General features: G+C 40.7%; 1 protein-coding gene across 1 annotated transcript in view; it reads left to right on the forward strand.

Moving 5' to 3' along the window:
- Positions 1-18117, forward strand: part of PLPP4 (phospholipid phosphatase 4) — a 62390-nt gene that overhangs the window by 7583 nt on the left and 36690 nt on the right. Inside the window, exons 3-5 of the mRNA XM_065407581.1 lie at positions 694-784; positions 3559-3622; positions 5197-5321. Coding sequence (XP_065263653.1) covers positions 694-784; positions 3559-3622; positions 5197-5321 — 280 coding nt within the window. The remainder of the gene's footprint in view (positions 1-693; positions 785-3558; positions 3623-5196; positions 5322-18117) is intronic.

Consider the following 18117-nt stretch of genomic DNA (forward strand, 5'->3'; position numbering starts at 1 on the left):
CATGAAAAACAGCACAAATAATGCATCTGTCTGACATGCTTTGTCACTTTCTTTGTCAATAGCCCCACTGATGAAATTGGGTTCAATGGGATTACCAACGTACTGAGATTCTTCTTAATACAAGGGTGGCGGAATCAGTTCCAATACTATTTTCTAGTGTCTAATTTGCAAATTCTAGTCCAGACCCTACGGGCAGTTAAGCACATGAGCAACTTTACTCAATAAAGTTACCTACTTGCTTCTTTGTTTGCAGGCTTAGGGTCTACAACCTGACATGCTTTACTCTATTAAACATTACATTGTTGTGCATGATATATGTGTTTCTTAATAGATCAGAAAGGTGAAAAACTTGCTTATCCATTTCTAGAAAACAAACATAAAGAGATGTAGTTGTTGGCAATACTGAGTCATGATCTTTATGCGCTGTTCTTCTTCATTTACAAAACTGACACTTTAAATGTAGCTCCAAGTAATTACAAATCAATTATAACCCACAATTAGGTTACAATTTTTAAGTATATTCATTGCCTTCTAGTTACAGATATAAATCGTCCCACTTTACTCAAGGTCAGGAGTTCGATAAAAATTATTCAGCCATCCAGTCTAAATGGCACTAACTGGAACTAATTATTAATCCGTGGGGATGACAGGGAGTTGATGCTCTCATACGTGATTATTTGTTATATCTCCTAGGCAATTTCATTCCTCACGCCACTGGCAGTCATTTTTGTGGTGAAAATAATCCGTCGGACAGACAAGACTGAAATTAAAGAAGCCTTCCTAGGTAAAGTAGATTGATTTTTAAGATGACAAGTGCATAAGAGTTCCTACTGGTGATTGTTCTAATTAGTATTCCAAGCCCTGAAAAATCTGTGGATGAAATGCTGGTTCCACTGAAGTAAAGGAAATCTTTAAAAAATCTCTCTCTTTTACATACATTCCTAAGCCTATCAGTTCCATGCTTTGTTTCTACGTTCTACTGATCAAATCAGATTGTGGTCCTTGCTGGGTAATGAAACTCAGCTGAGATCTTTCTAATGTTGATTGGCTAGAATCTGTGTCAGTCACTCCTTGCTCTCTATGCCACAGTGGATTCCTGTTTATTTCCAAGTGCAATTTAAGGCAGTGGTGTTAATTTTTAAAGCTCTCTGTGGTCCCCTATTGACTACAATAAGGGACCTTCAAATTGTCTCTGTACGCTTCACCCCTACAAAAGTCTGAGATCAGCCAAAGAACTTTTGCCAACAGACTATGGTTTCAAACATTTGGAGCTTAGTGGCAGGGTATTTGTAGTGAAGAGTCCATGACTGGAGTTCTTTCCCCTTTTGCTGATGAAGCAGAGCTTGAGTTTGTTGATTTTCAGATCATAGGCTAAGACCCGTATATTTGCCCACACTTTTGCCTGTGCTAGACTGGATATAGAGGGTATTAATGCTAAAATCAATTTTTGGAAGAGTGGAATTCTCTTTGAGTTTATTCATCTATTCTGGTGTTATATCAGCTTGAGAAAAGATCTTAGAGATTGTTTTTTGATGCTGCCAGTACTTGGCAGTTTGTTGTTAAATTTATCATGAGCGATGTTTTATTGATGGAAAATGTATTTAGTAGGCAGGGGGAACATGCATTTATACATATAAAAACATATAGTCATGGTGCTGGTTTTCATTCTGTCTCTCTCATTTCAAAATTAAAGGAGCTCTGTCTCTGTCTCCATGGTTTGTTCTCCCTCCATGGCTCAGGGATACTTTAGATTAGTATTCTCTAATTCTTCCCCCCCCCCCCCCCCCCATTTTGGACTGCCATTACCATTAGTCCTACAATGCCCAGATAATAATAATAATAAAAAAATCCTCAATAAAAGGCACCCAATCACACGAGACACCACAATTTTAATGTTTTACAAAATAGCCCAATGTTCAATATTTGTATAAATTCGGACCTTTTGTGGACTGGTCATATTGAAAGAGATAAATCAGACTCAAAATGGGCATGATCTTTAGCTGGTGTAGATCCACTGACTTTGATGATGCTATGCTGATTTACACCAGATGAGGATCTGGCCCATTGCCTTTTCTAGTGCCAGTATATCTTTTTTGAGATGAGGAGACCACATCTGTACGCAGTATTCGAGATGTGGGCGTACCATTGATTTATATAAGGGCAATATATTCTCAGTCTTATTCTCTATCCCTTTTTTAATGATTCCTAACATCCTGTTTGCTTTTTTGACCGCCTCTGCACACTGCGTGGACATCTTCAGAGAACTATCCACGATGACTCCAAGATCTTTTTCCTGACTCGTTGTAGCTAAATTAGCCCCCATCATATTGTATGTATAGTTGGGGTTATTTTTTCCAATGTGCATTACTTTACAGTGTAAGTCAGGAAATCTCATATATATGTTTTCTCACATATTATCACCATTCTCTTAAAAAGGAAATACAGTGCTGTGATGCTACTGGTCAAAGGTATTTGATCTTATAGAAAATTTCTATTGAGCATGTGCAATCATCATAAAAAATGGAGAGAGTAAGAGATAGCAAATGACCAGAGATATAGAAAGTAGAAGGTAGGGGACTTTGTTGAACAATACTGCTGTCCTTGTAATCAATTTGTTCCTTTATTTCTGCCAGCAGCTTTGTAAATGGCTGGAAAAACACCTTTCCCCCCCTTCTCTATGAAAGACCTAGTATTTGATTTTAAAAAATAGACAAATCTTATGATGTACAGAGCCATCAGGCAAGGATTTTGTGGATACAGAATGATAAGTGCCAGTGAAGTACTGGAGTACAACAATTAAGACATTGATACAACCAGATAATAGCCTGATCTCCTCTTCTTCTAGCTTTACTCACATCTATATGGGGTTGGCCTTTGAGTCCTTCCTCTCCATTCCACTCTTTCCATAATAGCCTGATGTAGGTGTCATAATCGTAAGAAACATTGCTTTGACTGTTCTCCAAAAATAAGAGATCTTCCTGATAGGCTTGCCAAGAAGAAATACAATGCAATGGTTCTTGCATTATACCATGTAACTATAACATAGACTGCAGCATTAAAGCAGTTTAAATCCAAACAGAAAGGAATAGATGAGCCTGATGGAGTCAATGAAAAGGCTTCCATGGGAGTTAGATCAGGCCCTTTGTGAACACTGGTGAACTTTTGCTTAAATACAGATAAAAAGTAGGATATTTTCATACTATAATGGAATGACATTTAATTAGAAAGTTCCTCATTTATTATTAATTATTATTATTTATGTCAGCACTGTAGCTGGTTGGAAAACAGGAATGTTTTTCATTATTCTTTTGCAAAACGTATTGTTCCTTTTTTTCCTTTGGCACAACAGAATCAGACCAGGATTATTACCCTGTTCTGCAGTTTACTCTCAGCCAAAATAAGAAAAGAAACAATGGGGTTATTAAAATCTTTCAGCTATACTGAAGAATCCAATTTCAATCTGTGAAAAGTTTCAGTTAATAAATCAAACGCTGTAATGCTAGAATTTATAACTTGTTACCTAGGTTGTTGTTGTTCTTTGTTCATTTTGTTTTTTAGCTGTTTCCTTGGCTCTCGCTCTGAATGGAGTCTGCACAAATACTATTAAATTAATAGTGGGGAGGTAAGTCTTGTCATGTTCTAAGTGATGGCTTAAACTGTCAAATTAAGATTGTCTGTCTATAATCCATTTTAATATAAAGACTAAGCAAGGCTCCAGAACACATTGGATTAGCAGAGATTCCTGTTACCCTGTCCTCACCCCTGGAAAGTATGGTGCATATCTTCATTATGACAGGTTTCAGAGTAGCAGCCGTGTTAGTCTGTATCCGCAAAAAGAACAGGAGTACTTGTGGCACCTTAGAGACTAACAAATTTATTTAAGCATAAGCTTTCGTGGGCTACAGCCCACTTCTTCGGTGGGCTGTAGCCCACGAAAGCTTATGCTCAACTAAATTTGTTAGTCTGTAAGGTGCCACAAGTACTCCTGTTCTATCTTCATTATGTGACATCTGACTGTTGCAGGATTCTTTGCTGTCAACTTTTGGAGTTTGTGTGGCAGGTGGGCTAGTTTGAAGATCCAGACAAGCAAGACAAGGTGTAAATTGTAATCTATACATTTCACTGGTGATACATACGGGGAACAGTCACAGTGTGCAGGGGTTTAGCTGCCAGCTCCCACTAGTAGAACTAAATTGAAATCAATTCATGGTGCTGCATTTTATGTAATGCATGCTACTGTCCATGAGATCTTCCATCAGTAGCAACATCCATCAGGATTACCAAGCCCCAGGAGTGCGGTAACCAATGGACTCCTGAAAGGGCTGTCTCTTATTGTTTCAGGAGTGCAGCATGCAGAATATCTCTGCTTATATTTTGGCACACATCCTGCTCCCACCCCAACACTGCTCTCCTGGCAGTCATAATACTTAGCACTTTTCACTTTAAAAGTGTTTTTACAAACATAATTAACTGATCCTCGCAAGAGCCCTGGGAGGTGGGTAAGTATCACTAGCTCCATTCTACACATAGGGAAATGGAAGCAGAGAAGTTAATTGACTTGTCCCAGGAGTCAAGCCCAGGTCCTCCTAGGTATTTAGGTGCCTGACTCCCATTGAAGTCACTGGGAGTTAGGTGCCTAAATGCCATTGAGGATGTGGACCTCAGCATTGGGGTTGGGATTAGAACTCTGTAGTTCTTTGATCCCAGTTCTTTAGTCTAACCAGCAGGCCATTCCTCCCTCTTATAGTAACAGGTAGGGGTGCTACTGAGTAGAGTCAACAAGCCCTGTGCAACCCTGTGGAACATGTGTGGTAGTTATTGCTCTATTGGATAGCCTGCTTGGTCACTGAGCATGCTGTGCAGGTTGGTTGAGTTATGGGATATGCAATGAGTAGCCCTGCATATTCCCTTTCAGGATCGAGCCTATATATGTCCATCAGGAATGAGCCTGTCCAAATGCAGAGATGCCACCATCCAACTGCTGCTAGCACACTCTGCTGGAAGTTTTCCTACAGACAGCATGTGTGCAAAAGTTTGGCAGGAAGGAAGGAATAAAGAACATATCTATTGCTACCACATGCAGAATAAAAAGAAGGAAGTGAACTCTCTCTATGTGATAGTAAATTTAATAATCACTTTGAGGTTCATTTATAACTACAGCTCTTATATTTCAAATGTCCATGGTGTTTTTTGTAGACCTCGTCCCGATTTCTTTTACCGCTGCTTTCCAGATGGAGTAATGAACTCTGAAATGCACTGCACAGGTGATCCAGATCTGGTGTCCGAAGGCAGAAAGAGTTTTCCCAGTATCCACTCTTCCTGTAAGTTCGTTCAAATACCACTCATCTTTGGCAATGTTATCCTCATCTATGTGTTAGCATTGCTATTTCTGATGGATCATGCACCTGGTTTTAGCTGGAGGGAACAGCACTTTTGTAGAAAACACCTGGCTTGAACTTTTTGATGTCATCTCTTTTAAACACTAAGGCTCTGATTCTGTGACCCTTTCTTACCTTGAGCACTACCTCACTCCACAGGCAGTCCCACTCACTCTACAGATAGTCCGGATGAATTAAGGGACTGCTCAAGGTGAGAGAGGATGACAGAATTGAGAACTGTATGTAAAATTTGTGTCACAGGTTTCCAGCACTATGGGACCCCAGCCTCTGTCTGGGGCGGGGGAAGGTGTCTGCAAATATTAAATCATGTTTTATTTCATTAGTTATAGTCAAATGAAATATGCTTGAATTGAGCAAGAGTTGATTAATTTATTTATTGAGTTTTGAAAAAATTGCAAATAATGCATAGTTAGTACTTTTGTAGCACTACTTCATGAACACAAAGTTGAGTCATCTGTACAGGTTGACATTTATCCATATCTTTACAGTTTCACAGTGATGTTTCCTTACAGTATATTCCATATCCTGGAGTTTTTACTTTTGTTTCAGTGTTATGGGCTGGACTGTGAGGGGACAGAGGGCTGTAAAAGGGAATAAGACTGCTCCCCACCCTTACATTCCGGTCTAGTGTCAATGGCTCTGAGCACACACAGGGATAAATGAGAGCTGTGTGCTCATTCCAAGGAGGTAGATGGGGGAGCTTTGACTCCACCCTTCATGTGCTAGCACAGATGATTCATCACATAATGGGAGGCAGTAGCTCAGTAGCAAATTACTATCTGCTGGAGTATAGTGGGAATTGAGGCACAGTTCTTTCCATTGGCTGCTCCTAGAACAGTGTAGCTTCTCACCACCCCATAAATAGGGCTTGTGGCAGGCCCACAATCTAGCTCATATATCGTGAGCAGTGCAGGCATATAATACATGATATGTCACAGTCAAGTAACTTGTAGTGTTTGCAATATATCCCCAGATGCTGGCTCCTTACATCTGGTTGCAATCAGCTTGGTTCAGCATAGTGAAAAATTACACCTATACAGATTTAGATAACTGCATGCTTACTTCAAGTACTGTAAATATACAGAGATGTACTAATAAGGGACCCGTGCTGAGAGCATATTAAAAATATAGTACCACGTCTACAGCATAATGTTCAACACTAATGTTATGTGAATTACAGTGTGACTTCCCCATGCTGGAACATATTATGTTATAAATTGGGGGCTGCAAAGCTTAGGTACGAGAGGACATTCAGTGTACTTTTCCCCAGATGCTAAGAACATCATGGCTGTAATGTGCTCCAGTCTGTATTGTCGCACAGCCCAGGAGCCGACCGCTGTTCCCATACCGAGATTCCCTGTACATTATTGTGCCCCTGGACCGGAGTATGTTTGGGATCGATTTTTTTTTTTTTTTAAACTAGATTGGATTTACTGAGTTGTAAATTGACTTTATGCAACACATAGACCAAAATTATGAGAGAACCTTTTCCCTTCACTCGTTAACATAACTTTATTATACAGTTTAAATTATTATATTTCCAACCACAAAGACTTTTATTAGCAAGTGATACGACTGAGGGGATGTTATATACACAGCAATTTTTATCTGTTGATAATCCTATGCTAAAATGCAGCAGTTCAGAAACTGCTACAAATCCTTAGTTGTTTCCAATTTGATGCCATTATGTCCGTGTTGTATGCTCTGAAGACTCAGAAAGCAGTTTATAATAAATATTTTATTTCCATACAGGAAAAAGAAACTATTCTAAGATTACATTTTTGCAGTGGTACCTACCAAACTTTCTACATAGCAAAAGGGTATCCAGATTATAGGATTAACAAGAGTTTATAAAATTAAATTTAAAAAATCATCATAATTGTAAATTAATTTCCTTGCTGCCACTTCATCCTTAACTTACTCCACTGGGTTTAAGGGGCCTGGTCTATACTGGGGTTGGGGGGGGGGGGTGTCGATGTAAGATACGCAACTTCAGCTATGGGAATAGTGTAGCTGAAGTCGACATATCTTATTTCGACTTACCTCGGGTCCTCACGGCGTGGGATCGACGGCCGCGGCTCCCCCGTCGACTCCGCTAGCGCCGCTCGCCCTGGTGGAGTTCCGGAGTCGACGGGAGCGCGTTTGGGGATCGATATATCGGGTCTAGACAAGACGCGATATATCGATCCCCGATAGATAGATCGCTACCCGCCGATCCAGCGGGTAGTCTGGACGTACCCTAAGTGTGGCAAGCAGCAAACATCATGTAAAATGCAGCATCACACCATGTTCTTGGTGTGATTTAAGCACTGGGACAGGTTACTTAGGAAGATTGTGGAATCTCCATCATTGGAGGGTTTTAAGAACAGGTTAGACAAACATCTGTTAGGGATGGTCATGTATATTTAAGACTGCCTCAGTGCAGGAGGAAGGATTAGATTAACTCTTTACGTCCCAACCAGCTCTACATTTCTATGATTCTATGAGTTGTTCTCTTTAGAGCTGTTACTACAGCTATACATTTCCTGGCTTTCTTCAGTATAACACAGTGAACTCCCCACACAACTCCTAAAAAAAACCACATGCTCATCTTAGCTAACCCTCCTGTGTGCTGGTGTTATTAATATAAAGTTATTTCCAAAATTACCAAACAAGAGCCAAGCCTAAGACTTCTCCCTAGGCTTGGCTGTGTTTCTTCCCTTGGGATCTCTCTTGGTCAGAGGACTACTCCCACTTCCCTTTCTATAGAGGGTGGAATCTAATCAGCCACACCAACCCAATGAGTTACTAGTAATTAACCAGCAGCTCCCTGCCTGGACCCAAGACCTTCCAGCAGGATAGGACAACAGGAGAATCCAGCCAACCTGTTTCAGACGTGTAAATCTAGCTCTTATGGCCAAATTCTAGTCTCACTTACACCAGTGTAAATCCAGAGAAACTCCTCTGACATTAGTGGAATTGCACCATATTTACAAAGGGATAAGTGGAAATAAGATTTAATGTTGCATTAGCCCCTTCAATGTTATGTTCCCTTGCAGCTTCTGTGCTGTAGAGTGGATGGAGCAATACTGGAGGTGATTTTTACCCCATGTCCCTTTCCATTTAGGCTGCATCAAAGAAGCTTATAGTTTTTCCTATGGTTTCATGTTGTTCTGGTAGTAAAAATAAATAACTCACCCTGGGAGGAATGAGAGTTGACATAATAAACCATAGCATCTCTCTTGGAATCATAGTTAAAAGTAGCCCACTGCAGTTTGGCATTTCCTCTTTCATTTGGACATATGAAGGAAATAAATCACAAGTGAAAGTAACATGCTGCCCAGAAGCTGGTAAAGAGAGATTAAAAGCCTCAGTCAAAAGCTATTTTCATCTTCAAACCAGCATTCTTTCCAGTATTCCTTGGCCAGGCTGTCAATCAAAAGCCTTGTTGTACAAGAATCTGATACCGAATCTATGCAGACAAGACTTTTGACAGGAAGATTTGTTTGTTGTGGCTGTGGTGCTACATAGATGCATAGCAAGATCGGTCTCACTGACAGATCATCAATGGAGGAACCTGACACTACATGTGCAGTAACATCATGTTGAATGCCACCCTACTTGCACTCTGAGGTTAACTGGTGGCTCTTGCGTGGCTTGCTCCTGCACTTGGAGAGTTGAACAAGTTTTATGATGCTTAAGCTGCCTGGCTATAAGTGTGAATCCCATAAAAACCTGATTCTCCCTGGCAGGGGTGCAAACTGCTAGGAAGCTGTAATTTGCTTATGTCAAGTCAGAAAATGGTGCCACTTACAGAAAGCCCTTTCCAGAGTCATATCACTGCAGAGTACAACTGACGAGAGACAATCATATGACTTCACTAGAGGAAGCACTGTTTTCAGGTCTGATATTTCCTGGAATAACGTGATTAAGAATACCCAGGATAAAAACTGGGCTCATGTTTCTTTGTTATAAGGGGTAGATAAGTCACATATGGTGATAACCCTGCTCAGGGGGTTTAGAAGATGAGCAATAAAAATTGTACGTAGGGTAGAGTGAGACGGTTGGGGGAAGAGCATTGTGTAGGATTCTGCTGCTGGTTTGGTCTTTCTTGCTGATTAAGATTAGGAAGGAAATGTGCACCAGAGAATTCATGCAGTCACATGAATTATGTTGGTCATCTGTGATTCCAGTGAGATGGTACATGGAGTAAGTTACTTCTCCAAGTGTGTAAGGGTGTCAGACTGATGCCCTACTTTGGAGGTACCCTTATCATACAGGAGGGTGTTTAAACAGGGTAAAGGATTTGACTACTATATTTAGCAGTTGAACTCAAAAGCAGGTGACAGCAAGAACTAGAAGCACGTAGAGTCTTTTTTCATTGTAAAATATGTTTCACTGCTTCTTGCAAGCAGTGCAGAATTATTTTTAAATGAATCGGGAAGGTTTATGCAGCTTGGATACTTTTTTTTTTTTTTTTAATCTCCCTCAATTTAACTTTCCAGGTTCAGTGGCTCTTTCTTCTTGGGTACAGGAAATAGTCTAAAATGATAATAATAGTCACCTTCTTTTGAGCAGCTTGGTGGTGCTTAATGGGAATGCCAAGAAGCTAAGCATCTTTGTGGTAACGATTTTGGAGGCCAGTAGTAGGGTTGTTTACAATTTCAGAATTTAATATCACCACTCTGTGGTTAGTGTATTAATTTATGAAGAAATGGAATAATATACAAAAGCATCACAAGCTGTTTTTGTGCTGCAGTTGTTTGGTAGGCACAATCTTGAGTAAGAGTGGAGAGATTATATTTGATCTCTGTATTTGGAACTGTAGAGATCACTACAGGAGTACTGTATCCAGTCCTGGTGTCCACAGTTCAAGAAGGATGTTGGTAAATTGGAGAGGGGTCATAAAAGCCACAAGAATGATTAAAGAATTGGAAAACACGTCCTACAGTGAAAGACTCCGAGCTCAATCTGTTTATCATTACAAATAAAAGGTTAAGGGGTGATTTGATCTTTACTAATATCTACATAGAGAACAGAAATTTGATAGTTAGCTCTTCAATCTAGCAGAGAAAGGTAGAATATGATCCAATGGCTGAAAGCTGAAGTCAGGCAAATTCAGAATGAAAATCAGGTGCAAATTTTTTAACAGTGAGCGTAATAAACCATGGGAACGCCTTACCAAAGGCGGAATTGTTGTGGTGGAGTTTTCTATCACAACCTATTTTTAAATCAAGACTGGATTCTCAAAGGTATGTTCTAGTTCTAGGAATTAATTCAGTGAAGTCCTAGGGCCTGTGTTTTACAGGAAGTCAGACGAACTGATCACAATGATTCTTCTGTCCTTATAATCTATGAATAGTCACCAGCAGAGGCAAAAGACACTGTGACTGTCATAGGGGAAAGACACTAAATTGAATTTACCCATAAACATAATAAAATTCTCCTGATTCATTGCCAGGGGAGAAAAAAAAGCTGCAATATTGTTAAAGCTCCAGAGACTGGATTAGGACTAACCCCAAGTGCTGAGGTGGTTTGCCAATGGGTGTGTGGGCAATATTCTGCCCATCCATTCCGGTAAGCAGGCAAGGCACTGAAATATACAGGTGGCAGGAATCTTGTACAGTTAACACCCTGGAGTTCTCACAAGGATGGAAGTATGGTGGGCACAAAGCAACATGTACCAGTCCTGAGAATGACCCTTTATGTATTTGGAAATCTTGGTGCCTGCCAACATTTGGGAAACCATAGGTGGTTATTCTCTTTTATTCAAGAGCAAACACAACCTCTCTGACACCAAGTAAGGTAAAATTGGATGAATTTCTTCACAAACAAATATTACATTTCTTAAACTAGTAAATTCTACAATAAATCATCACACTGGCATTGACTCAGGGCAGCTATACTGCAGACTAGTTATATGCCAATGTTAGAATATTTACAGCTTTGAAGTAGCACATACCTGTTAACAGCTGGCTGAGAAGTAGCGCTGGCTACTGCTGAAAACTGCTGTCCTTCCCTCTCTGATAGAGGAATAGGTACTGGGAAGTGCATCTGTTGTATGAACAGTCTGTGTTCTCCAGTGGTTTCCTTTTTCTAAACTCTTGATTGAGGCTTTTGTAAGTGATGGGCCAGATCCAGAGCTCACTGCAGACAATGGACTTCAATGGAAACTGCTGGATTAGCTCCTTTAGACTAACCCCATGGCTAAAATGATGAACAAAAGCTAATACAACCATATCATGAATGATGAAAGAGGATGGTTCCTATGGTGCATTTAAACACCAATTTTATGGTATTTTAGGTGAGTTGGCTGGTTGCAGATCAAAATACAACCTATAACTCACAAAAGGTCTGGGGGAAAGTTCCAGCAACACAATCCTTTGCAAACAGCTGGTCAGATTCACTAGTAGTGGAACAGGGAGGTGTAAATTATGGCTGCTTGAACCAATAAGGCTATTTGTGCCCAGAGTGGGAGGAGTGGGTTGACCCAAAAGTAGACAATGATACTGCTACCTTCTCCTCTGAATGGGGAAGCTTTGATTTATGGTTAGAGCCTCACCTGTGAAAGATGCTGAGACGATGCTTGGAATCAGCACAACCCCAAGAAGCCCTAATCCCCACCCCTCTCCCATGCTATGCCTTGTGTAGGACAACTGAGGTTGTGGATTCTTTATACCAATGCGACCTCTTACCCTGGAGAACTTTTCATCTGGGGTTCCTGCTCTGGAGTTTACCACCAGCATCAACCCTGCACTGAATTTGAGCAGAATCCTTCTGAAATGCAAGGCTACTCTTTGAATTTAACATTCCAATGCTGCTATATTTTATTGGCTAGTTTATTTACTCTGTCGGAGAAAAACACAGTTCTCACTCTTTTGTTGGGTGCAGCAAACCTGTCAGGCCTTGCTCTACTTCCACACACTCTTCCAAATTACTATCCCTAAAAGATATGTCAAAGCACACGGGAACACAATATGTTATAGTAACTTGGAGGTAGCTGAGTTGGAGGAAATCAGCCATGCCACTAGAGATGGCTGTCAGTAATGTGCCTTTCAAAGGCATAATTCCTGCTGAGTGATGAGTGGAGAGTGCTGGGAAATACCCTTTATCACACCTGTGTAACAGATCTAGCTAACATTCCCCCTCATCCCCAGTGCAGCCACCCCAGTGTAACAGGGGGAGGAGAATCTGTGTCCCTTCTGGGGTCACTCCTCCCAGTGCTAGGAGGCAGATTATTCCTCCTTGTGAACAGGTGAACTAAGAAGGCAAAAATGCTCCTTTTGCTATTTTCTCTCTCTCCTAGTATGAGGCACGATTCAGCTCTGTAATGTAGCAAAATGAAAGCCGAACAGATTAAAGGACAAAATGCACAGACATGCAGACTTGATGCTCTGGTACGTTTAGCACAACAAACAGCATGAATTGGGCAGAAATCAGTAAAAGCTCTTATAGTCAGAATAAATTGGATTTAATGATACCTATAGCAGAATGATTATCCAGCATATTGAATGGGGGAAAATACAATGTATAAATAAAGTGTGCTCAATTGATTAAGCCATGCACATAGTAGTTGATGATTGAAAAGCACACTGAACTTGCAAGCATACAGCATACTGATGGGGTGGACAGAAAGCCTCCTATAATTGATTTCTTGCCCTTTATCATGTGGCTGATGTCATTTTGATGTCTGTGTCAGGTCCACAAGATCCTTCCATAAGCAAAGTGTGAGCCTGGAGTTCTGTCATGTAATTTATTGAACAATCAGTAATGTCTGACTCTTTGAATCTCTGTTGTTAAAAAGTTACCATCTCACAAAAGCTCCTTGTTAAGTTTCATGATTGCCTTAGACAATGGAGTGCACAGGAAATAAACCCTTCTAATGCCAGTTTTACATGCAGTAAAGCAATTCTAAGCAGACCAGATGGCCAGTCATAAAGACTGGAAATGTAATCAGAAAGGTTCTTTTCAATATCTGTCAACCCTTTGTTACTGTAAGTAGCTTTGTGTGTCTACCAATTCAAGAGAGATTTCTCAGAGCATCAGTTTTGTGTACTATGCTTGCAGTGAATATTGGATATTAGGCTTCAGCTAGTACTTGGGGGGAAGAAGGGGAATCTGAGTTTGCTTGGGTTACAAAATTTGGAAGAGAAGAGCAGAATACAGTTTTTCAATAATTTCAGTGACCCCAATTTCCAGTTTTATAACAGATATTTATGACTAACTAAAATAAGTATGCTTTAGTAGGAGGACATCCTAAAATATCTTTATTGCATTATTTTATCGCTTATGATCACCATGGGACTATGAAGAATGAAGTCAATTGTCCAGCTCCCTGTTTCCTCTTCAATGCAAATAAACTGAATAGCTTGCAAAAAAATAACTCTCCATGTCTGCCATTGCTCTACTCTGGAAGTGAATTCCCTCATTTAGGGAATATTTCTGAAGTCCTTGTACACTAAAAAAAACCTGTTGAATTCAGTGAGAATGTTGGATCTGCAAGGCATGCAGGATTGGGCTCTTTGTCTTTCCTCCCCGTATTAGTGAGCTTCAGTAGTATGACAAAGTGTCTGACTTTCTGCCTGATGGAAAGGTGAGTGGCCACATCTCAAGCGCCTGGTGAACCAATGTGACAAGAATCCAGAACAGGTTCTCCACCATGAGGCCTCATGTTTCTGTAAAGGAGATGCAGGTCACAAGTGAAACTGCAGCTCACCTTTCATACAGAAGGCAAAAGAGAAGATTAACCTGACTTCATGATAGAAAGCTTCAGGGGGTTCTTAGGGACAGAGACTCTCAAAGAGAACTGGAGAGTTGCAAACACCGAAGGTAACTATTCCTGCTAAATTAACATAAAGTATTGTAAGACATACTTACAAGCTTTGTTTTAGATTGCATCCAAATTCTAATTCACTTCCTTCCCTGGGCTTGGTAAATCTTTAAAAATGGGTGCAGTCATCCATGGGGGCTGCTCCTCCTTTATACTGGGGGCTGAACCTCTGGTGACAGTGTACCTCACTTCTCAAGAAGAGGAGACATCAGAAAGCCTAACTATTATTTCTCCTCTGGACTCTACCTCCAAGTCAGTCAGGCATTAGTAGTGGCTGTAATGTTGTGTCTTGGTGTCTGCTTGACCTTCAGTGGTATTCCAAAGGAAAAGGTGGAGTGGACTACCTTGGTCACAGGCCAGAAAGCTATGCTCAAAACATAGGCCACTTCAACCATTTCTGTATTATAGAGCAGGACATATCATCTGCATTTGTATTTGTCTAAAACTTCCATCCTCAAACCAGCAACTTCAGTTTGCAACATAGCTTTACTGCAATTAAATTGGAGGAAGAGCTTATTTCAACCGACAGGATTGCAGTATGCAAGTGAATTGAAGATCATGACAGTATGTGAGAGAGAATAAAGGGGAAAAAAAGAGTAGGAGAGCTAATCTAGTTCTGATGTCATAATGCCACAGTCAGCAGGCCATAATTCAGTGAGGGCAGGGAGAAAATGGAAGGGGAAATTCTGTCTTGATTTAACAATCCCACCAACGTATCTCAGGTACAAACTAGTTCTAATATAATTGATCAGCATTACTAGTAATGGGCCTAGCAAATCAATGGGTATTTAACACTCCAGAACTTTGAGGAATTTGGATTTAGAGTTTTAATCTGAACTTTACTGTTGACCCTTTTCCAGGTAGGATGCTATATCCAAATAACCCTCTTCCCTGAAAACTTCCAGAAATTTTGGATCCAGAACAAAACTTTCCAGCTCTGGTTAATCCCGAATCTAGATATATTGAAGCTGGAGATGGAAAAGCCTTATCAAATTATTTACAGTAGATTAGCCCCTTGCTAGTGGAGGATTGTTCCCCCAAAAATATATATTTTTTGAGCTTTTCCCAGCCTAATTTTATGTATTTTAACTGATAGGGTTTCCAGCAATTCCCTAGGAATATTATTACACAGTTTACGAGTTCAATATAGGGCATATATTTCTCTCTGATCTAGTCTTGAGCCATATAATTGGATATTTCTCTTTTGGACTTGATGCGTCATTTCAGAATGCTCTGAATTCATTTCAGTATGTTCTCCTCTATTAAGCTATGCTGTGTTATATGCCAGTTTACTAAATGCTCCAATTATTTGTTACAAAGTCTGCTTTTTGCTCTTGTGGAAGTACAGCATATGCAGTTACCACAGATTTCCTTTGTAGCATGTCACATGTTCTTGTCGCCTGAACAAATAGTAGTTCAAAAACTAAAAGTTACAAACACTGCTCGACTGATCTATTCAGGTATCAAGCTCAATGGGAAAAATCCTGCCCTGACCCAAGAGAGCCAGATGGGGATTGGTGCAGGGAGTAGAGCTGGCTACCAACCAGTGCAAGAACCATCCTGCAGCTTCTGGGCAGAATGGCTCAGAGAGGGGCACTGAAATATATAGCCAGAAGCCGTTTATAACTCCAAATATACTTCCTAGACCCCTTTAGACTATTATGGAGACCTGTCTTGTTGCTTACATAGAAAATAATTCTTCCTCTAATCATCTCCCACCAGGGCAGCACAAGAAAGGATTTAGGGATAGATTTTCAAAAGTATTTAGGACTTAAAAATGAAGATAGGCATCTAGTGGGAATTTTGAAATTTCCTTGGGCCCAGATCCTCAAAAGTATTTAAATGCCTAACTCCCACTGATTTCAATTCAGGCTAGGCCTAAGTGAAAATCCCATTAGGAATGTATCTGCATCTTTAAGAACCTAAATATCTTTAAAAATCTGGCCAATGGAAACACCCTATTGTGATTTTATTCTTGTAGCTTCTTTCAGGAAGAGCAAAATGTCACCCCAGAAAAATTGCAATTGAAACTGTTGTGGAGCTATTTTATGCAACATAATTGAAAACATATTTTATAAGGCTAGGTAAAGTTTTGCAAATAACTGATACTTGAATCTCTTGAACAACAGAGTAAGATGTTTGAAGAAGAATTTTTTCCCTGAAACCTGCCAGCTAGAATTACAAAGGATATTTTTAATATTCATTTCTGTGAACTTAGCTAGAGAGGGGCCGATGTCTGAAGCCTCTATCCTGATCCAGTGTTTTCCCAAGTTTGTGATGTTCAGTTTTGGGACTTGAAGTCTCAGCCAAATGATGAAAGGCCTGACCTCTGAAGTTTAGACCAAGCTCTGTGTGTGCACTTTCCCAAAAATGCAGATTCACCGTTTTGATTTAGGCTAATCTCTTGTAAAACATTTCCATGTTAACTTTTAATTGAGTCTGTACCCAGTTAGTGTCATGGTTTATGTCCCCACACACAACATGGGCAATACACAATTAGTAACCATAACAGCTAACAGCATGTTACCCTGGCTAGAAGCTTAGGCTAGCTCATGAAAGTCTTTCTGTAACACTGTTACCTTGCTGTGTAGACAGGATTTCTCAGCAGTGCCTGTATAGCCAGTTCAAGCTCTTTTCTTTCCTCCCAGCTCTCTGGGTGGTACAACATCCCTGAGGGCTTTGCCCCATGCAAAGCTGGTCCTGCTCTGTGTATGTGTCATAAGGGCACTCTATCCCCCACTGAAGCACTATGGGATAGCTGCCTAGATTTTCTCAGAATGCACTGATACAAACATGGTTGGGCAGTATGGTAGGTGTGGACACAAACATAGTTGTGTTTTGAAAAAAGTGTGTGCTGTGTTTGTTTTAACCACATCAGATAAGAGCAGCATGATGTGTTCCCCAAAGTTGGATGCACTTGCAGTCTAGATATAGCCTTAACAAACAAGTGCTCAGATTCATATAGACCAATCAAGATAAAAAAAAATCAGGAACACTTAAGCAGGCTGCCAGCACCATTGTGTCTCTAATCTTCCCACTGAGTAGCTTTGATGTCTTGGTTCTGGCTCTGAACTTCATGAATTATAGCTACAGGGAAAGCTAAGGGAAGCATGCGATTCTGTTTCTCAGACTGTGGGACTGCTGCCTTCTTCACATGGTTTAAGTGTTCACTGGGTAGTTATAAAAGCCGAAGAAAAGATTTTTCAGACTAGCTTTTCAAACTAAGATAATTTACCCAGACAAATGCTATACAAAGAGTGTATGCAGGTCTATAGACTAATCTACAAGGGCCTGGCCCTCTCAGCTTAATAACCAAAAGGACATTTTGAGTTAGCTCTAGCTTTGTAGTATCAGCAAGAAACATCTTCATAAACATATATCAGTTCTTTCCTTGCATGTTGACATACTTAACACATGGAGTACTGTTAAGGAACAGTAGCTAATAAAAGCCTTTTAGGGCGGTGCAAATAAATACTAATGCAAAATTACTGCAACTGCTGTTTTACTATGGAGTCAACTATTAGAGCTGGTTAGACAATTAGATATCAGTCTCTGGCAAGCAGGCCCGCCAACAGCAATTCTCAGGCCCGAGGGCCAGGGCTGTCCCTAGGGGAAGCTGGGCCCAGGGCGGAAGTGACGAATCCGTTACTTCCAGGACCGACTGCACTGGCCAATTGTGCTGGCCCATGGGGCCCCCCAAAGCGCTGGGCCTGGAGCGGTTGCGCGTGCCTAGGAGCCCTGCGGCCCACCCAGGTGATTTAGGGCTCCCGGCTGGTGCCGCCGCTACCAGGCCCTTTTAAATCGCTCGGGCCCCATGGCAGTTGCCCCCTTTGGCCCCGCCCCTGTCAGCAGGCCTGCTGGCAAGTCTGTCTTCTCCAGTGGTTTCCTTTTTCTAAAATCTTGAAGAAG

The sequence above is a fragment of the Emys orbicularis genome, chromosome 7 (assembly GCF_028017835.1).
Source record: "Emys orbicularis isolate rEmyOrb1 chromosome 7, rEmyOrb1.hap1, whole genome shotgun sequence".
NCBI lineage: Eukaryota > Metazoa > Chordata > Testudines > Emydidae > Emys > Emys orbicularis.